The 6433-nt window shown below is 47.2% G+C and overlaps 1 protein-coding gene across 1 annotated transcript; it reads right to left on the reverse strand.

Annotated features, from left to right (window-relative positions):
• Window positions 1-335: 335 nt before the first annotated feature.
• Window positions 336-4209, reverse strand: LOC119291651 (nucleotide pyrophosphatase/phosphodiesterase-like). The gene is made up of 10 exons (XM_037570453.1): window positions 3988-4209; window positions 2884-2975; window positions 2725-2791; window positions 2501-2620; window positions 2176-2413; window positions 2004-2085; window positions 1790-1922; window positions 1453-1658; window positions 1240-1365; window positions 336-1125 (listed from the first exon to the last, which is right to left on the reverse strand). The coding sequence occupies exons 1-10, from the start codon at window positions 4168-4170 to the stop codon at window positions 510-512; spliced, it is 1863 nt and encodes a 620-aa protein (XP_037426350.1). The 5' UTR covers window positions 4171-4209; the 3' UTR covers window positions 336-509.
• Between the last annotated feature and the right edge of the window lie 2224 nt (window positions 4210-6433).

Genomic DNA, 6433 nt, shown 5'->3' on the forward strand with positions numbered 1-6433 from the left:
GCATGTGGTACTAACCTTCTCGAGGGAAAAGTATATAGCTACTCGCATGGCATCCAACACACAGTTTGTTTGTTGCCGTCTAAATCAAAAGGCGGCGAGATGGCAAAACGATAAATCTTACGTGCCATGCCAATGCATGCCGCATGCGTGGTAGGTATTGAGTTGCAATGGCAATCGTATGTAGTTCTAAAAAAAAGGCAATCGTACATAGCAAGCAAGAATTCGATCCCACGTACTTCTGCTCACATTTTAATTTGTTCCACTGGGTTTTCGAAGATACTATCAAGATACCCACCTACTCGCTTCGGGTTCATGTATAAATCGGCAATCAGCAATGGGGATTATTCAGAGTTCGATTACCTTTTCGTTTACTGACCGGCGCAGGCTTTTGATCTAAAAACTAAAAATTATGCAGCTGGCCAGTTTTATTCCACAAATTAAGCTCCTGAGGACCAACCTTGTTAGCCGCTTTCCGGCTAGCAACGTTGCCATGACGCACCGCTAGACAATCAGAGAGCGAGTGTGGTGGGGAAGCAGCTGTCGTGCACACAGCTGAGCACGTTGCGGTAGTCCCTATCGACGGTGAAGGAGTCGTAGACATTGCCGTCGCTGCTCTTCTTGTACTCGAACAGAAGCGACGAGTGGTTGAAGGCCGTGAGCTTGACGAAGCCATAGTCTTGATCCCTGAAGACGCTCCACCTAGGGATGGCCGTGGTGTAGCTGGAGAGGTGGCTGCCGCCGCCGCCCGCCACGACGAAGATGGTGCCGTTCATGGTGCCCGAGTAGTGGCTCCGCTCCCCGGTGACGCACTGGCTCTGGTAGAGCGGGCATGTGCGCTCGTAGTTGTGGACGTGACCGAAGAAGGCCATGTCAACGCGGTACCGCTGCCACAGCTTCTGCAGGCTCTCCCGACCCTCGGGCTCCTCGAAGGAGCCCTCGGCGGCGTACCACGCGTTGGACGAGTAGCCCAGCACCCGGTGCGCCGCGAAGATGAGCCATGGCTGGTGCTTCCGGTCCACCGTGGAGAGGCACTCCTCGATGAACTTGTGCTGTGGAGTCCCCTCTCGCCAGTCGTGCCCCGTGTCCGCCACGCAGAACCGGAACATCCCGTAGTCCACCTTGTACCTTCGATGGCAGCCATTTCAACCCCAATAGTTTCGTAGGAGTATATGGAAATAGATAGAACGATGCATGTCTGTGGGTGCAGAGATATATTGATTGAAAAATGTGTGTGCATACCAGAAATTTGCTCTGTTTTCAGCTGGGTAGTAATACATAGTCTCGGCCGGTACGCCGCACTCGCCGCCAGAGTCCTTGACATCGAAAAATCCACCGGTATTGGGCCAGTCCCTCTCATGGTTACCACTGTAGACGAAAGATAAGGATACATTTTTACATGACACTGCTCCATAGGTACACGATCACAGCGTGATCTATGTATCTATAACGTACCTCGCAACCATGTAGGGCTTCCTGGCGCTGATGGGGGCGACTTGTGCGGTGAACTGGTCCCATTGGGAGAGGTATCCGTTGGCATATGGCATGTCGCCGATGTGGAAGACGATGTCGTAGTTGTCCAAATCTTTGACCAGCGTGTCCGTCGTGTTCAATGACCCCGGCTGGTAGTTGGCGAACTCATTCGATCCGTCCCTCTCCGCCTGAAAATGAGAATGCCAAACCATGTAGAGGTCATGTATGGTGGATTCCATTTATCAACATTTGAGTGTAGGACAGTTCCTTTATTTCATGTCAAGTGAAATTGGCTTGCATGCGTCACAAAGGGTACTACCTTTCCCATGTCACCGAAGACGATGATGCGCTGCAGCGAGTTTTGTCCAGGGGTTGGCGGCGCCCGGAAAGTGTAAGGCTTTCCCCACACCATGGTACCGTCGGAGAGCTCATGCCCGATCTTGTAAGTGTACCTGCATCGCAAACGAACTGGTCTTGAGTAATCCATTTTCCAAGGATGGGAACTACTACATTTTTCCAAGGAATTTGCCTACTCTTTGTTGGGCCACAGGTCCCTCATGAAGGCCGTGTGGATGAACCCGGGGTCTCTCCACCCAACCGTCCTCGCCGGCTCGCCTGGATGAAAATGAAAACACACCATGAACCACACTCGTGAGCTTCTCTTGTTTCTGGACATCGTCTCGAAGAGGGAAAAAAGGTACGTACCACACATGCTGCCGCGGTTGAAGGTCAGCGTGCCGGCGGGCGTGCGGGTAGGGTTCCTGACCCCGCCGCCGGGGGCGACCATGCCCCACTCCACCAGCGGGTAGGCCTCGTCGATGTCGTAGCCGCTGGTCCATGTGACCGTCATCTCGTCGTGGGTCTTGCCCTGCGCCAGCCGCGGGAACACCGGGGCCTTGGGGTTCTTGAACGCCACCGGCTTCGACACCGCCACCAGCTTGGGCTGCCAAAAAAGTAGGAAAACACATAACCAAGATCACTTCACACGAAACAGCTGAGATCGTGAAAGTGTAAGAGAACTAGTGGTTACATTTTCGAAGCCGCCGGTGAAGAGGGCGAAGGAGAAGTCGGAGCGCTGGTTGATGATCTGGAACCGGATGGTGCCCTTGCCCCAGTAGCGGTAGTTGGCCGAGTAGTTGGCGTACTGATACTGCACCCACACCCACACACACACCAACAGATTAGTCATGGCCGGCGACGTGCATCGGTCCATATTAACTGGCAATTGCCATGCATGAATTTCAGTCAACCGACCTTGATAGGCGCTGTGCAGAGTCCCGGCTCGTCGGGGTTCCTCCGCGGGTTAGGGCACGAGCCCGAGCTGCATGCGCACAAGAGATGCCATAGATATTATTCCTCCATGCCAGAGGATCCTACAGGGATTAGAATGCTAAGGGGAAAAGCTTATTTTACATGAAATCGGCAGGGGAGAAGACGGCGATCCAGTCGTCGGCGGAAGGGTTCTCCCACCCGTATTTCACAGTGACCCATGCGGTGTCTTCTCCCTGTCATAGGCATCCGAGTTGCTTAGACTTTTTTTTTAACATAGAATAATTGGCACTTTATTCATATTCAAGCACCATCACAATGTATTATCCGACTACAAAAATTGCTCAGTTTATGTACCACTTCCATTTCCCCTTTCCCCTTTAATATAAGATACGCAACTTCCACGGTTCGGGTTTATTAGGGCCTCCAGAATTTCAGGTCAAACTTTTACCATGAATTTTATTAGTAAATAATAAGTGATATGACACTAAAATTACATTGTTGGATTCATATTCGAAAGAAGATTTCAACCATACTATTTTGCAATATATAACTCATATTTTGTTACACAAATGTATGGTCAACCTTTTTTTTGACTCAAAATATGAGGGGCCCTAATAGACATGAACGGAGGAAGTACTCCCTCCGTTTCTTTTTAGTCTGCATATAACTTTTGTTTGATGTCAAAGTATCTCTAGTTTGACCAAACTTCTAGAAAAAAGTATCAACATTTACAATGCCAAAGGAATATCTTTAGATTCATTATGGACTGTAGTTTCATGTTGTGTATATTTGATATTATAGATGTTCATATTTTTTAATACAAATTTGGCCAAAGTTTGTAAAGTTTGACTCGAAACAAATCTTATATGCGTAGTAAAAAAGAAGGGAGGGAGTATTAATTACTTAGTCATACGTACAACCCGGTTGTTCGGGAGTTTATTAGGACCCCTTGTATTTAGTGTCAAACTTTGACTATAAAATTACATAATAAAATATAAATTATATGTCAGAAAGATTATATGGTGAGAATACACTCTCAAATAGAAATCCATTGGTATATCTTTTGTGGCATAAAAATGGTCAAACTTGGACCCAATCTACAAATTATGTTTGTTCTGCATTTCCATTTAAAAGATCCAACTAGCATATACTGTATTTTATGGTTATATGTGTGCACCGATTATTAACTACTTGGTCAAATCATGCTGATGGATATTGGTAATGAACAAGCTAATGAATATGTACCTGGTCGCCGAGCAACGCCGGCGTCGCCCGCACGTACGCGGAGCCGTGCAGGTCCACGGTGGCCTTGTGGATGGCGATCTTGGACAGCGGCTGGATCCCCTCGGCCGGCGACGCGCTCGCCATCGCCGCCGCTGCCGCCATGGCCAGCACCGCCGCCAGGACAACATGCGCCATCCTCCGCATGGCCCAACACCGTCTCCTCCCGTATCTTCTACGCACTGGCAGGCAGCTGCCCCTGCTCCTTGGCTTCAGGCTGGTGAGTGTCCAGTGTATGCCGGCCGGCCGGCCTATATGTAGTACGTACTGCCACCAAGTGGCAGGCCGCGTGAACCACGGGCTATGTTAAAAATTGGTAACTACAGTACGTACGTACACGACTCGATCGGTAGCCTCGTGATTCGTGGAGCACGTTACTATCGATCTCGGCATGTGCTCTTGCTTTCTTTGGGTACTCTTCGTTTACCAGTCAAGACACTCTCTGATGACTGACACACACTCTCTATATATGTCCGAATTATTGCTTTTAGTAACTTGGATTGGATCAGACGATCAATCAATCGCGATCGGGGATCTGCGCACGTACACAGGGCGCGCAGCATCGACCCGGATAAGCCTATCCAGCATCGATCCGTGATTGATGATTTGAGTGATGCGATTTTAGTAAGAGCTAGTAGTAGTAAGGTTTTGGCCAACGAGCATTAAATCTGCACCACAAGTGGAAGGATAGATATTAGTATAGTCTTGATCTCATCCAAAACATATCACATGTGACTCTACGCATCTTGAATGCTACCCAAACTGTTGAGGGGAAGACAAGAGAATGCGGGTCATCAAACCGGTCAAATTGTGCTGTATTTTGAGAGCTAGAGAAAGTTTGCAAACGGCACTTGAAATGGCAAACATCGAGCTTGAAATCTCGGCCTCCGAGTTCTTCTTTCTGGAGACAAGTTTTGGTGTTAGTGCTGCTATCTCACTAGTAAGTGAGTACTTGGCTAGTAATAAAAACTAAGGCTTTTGGTCAGCGAGCATTACGTCTACATCACAAGTGGAAGGATGGAGGGTAGAGTCACATGCAGTTGGGCGCCAATAGGATGGCAGCATGGCATCCACCTCATCCAAGAGTTTGTTTAAGGTCTGCTTGTCATGTGTAATGGTCGGGGAATGAGAGGGTTGGATCCAGATTCCAAGGGTGGTGCACCAAGATGCAAGATTGTGTGCCGTGGTCGGGGCGTGGGAAACGACTCCCCTGATAATACTACATCGTCCAGTGGGGTCAGTGACATGTGGGCCAGCTTGCTGGGTCGCTGACAAGTGGTGATTTTGTTAAGTGTATGGATATAAGGCCTTTGCACACGCCACCCGTTAATCTTTGTTGCACTTGTACTATGATCCTTATGATATACTCCCTCTGTTCCTAAATATGGCCCAGTTCTTTTAGGCGATTCTTTCTTAATCTTGATAATCGACTCTCCACCCAGCTTCTCTCAGAATCTTGAACCCATATTATCTTTACAATCCTAGCCAAAAGAACTGGGCCTATAAGTCTTATTAGAGATTTCAATAAAGACTACATACAGATGTATATAGACACATTTTGGAGTGAAGATTCACTCATTTTACTTCGTATGTAGTTGGCATTGGAATCTCTAAAAAGACCTATATTTAGGAACGGAGGGAGTAAATGAGACACATATTACCATGAAAAAAAATCTTTGTTGCGCTTGTGTTACTAACGACACCGTCTGCTAATCTTTGTTGTGACTTTGAGGCCAACCATTTGTGTAGAACTGTTTTGAAGAAGCTAGATGACCCCGCCTAAGCAAGTTCCAACCAAAACCAAAAGCAAGGGTGTCACATGAGAGCGTCGAAGAAAGGAAGCAATACCTCTGAATTACTATTAGTTAACAACTGCAGAAGAGACCACTCAGCTACTTGCACTTTGTGAGTACCATCAGATTGAAAGTAAGGTGCATAAGACTTATTTTGCAGTTTGTACCATGCTTACGAATGCGCAAATCTAAATCAAGATTATCTTCATGTGCACTAATGTATCGGATTGTTCATCCAGATGATGAATTAATTGCATAATCTGAGACTACGACATCAGAAACTCGTGTAGTTCTGCTCACGACATCAGAAAATCATATATGTATTTCATTTGGTGTTTCTCTCAGTCCTTGCTTGCTGACTCAATTGCTTCACCATTTTCTTGCCACGAAATCAGCCTTCATGAGCTTTATATGTGTGCTTGAAGTAAATCAGTTGGAATTTGCAACAGGTGCTCCTTCAAAAATCATCTTCAAAAGCATGACCACACATGACAGAAACTCGTGTAGTTCTGCTCACGACATCAGAAAATCATATATGTATTTCATTTGGTGTTTCTCTCAGTCCTTGCTTGCTGACTCAATTGCTTCACCATTTTCTTGCCACGAAATCAGCCTTC

Source organism: Triticum dicoccoides, chromosome 1A (genome assembly GCF_002162155.2).
Source record: "Triticum dicoccoides isolate Atlit2015 ecotype Zavitan chromosome 1A, WEW_v2.0, whole genome shotgun sequence".
Classification (NCBI taxonomy): domain Eukaryota; kingdom Viridiplantae; phylum Streptophyta; class Magnoliopsida; order Poales; family Poaceae; genus Triticum; species Triticum dicoccoides.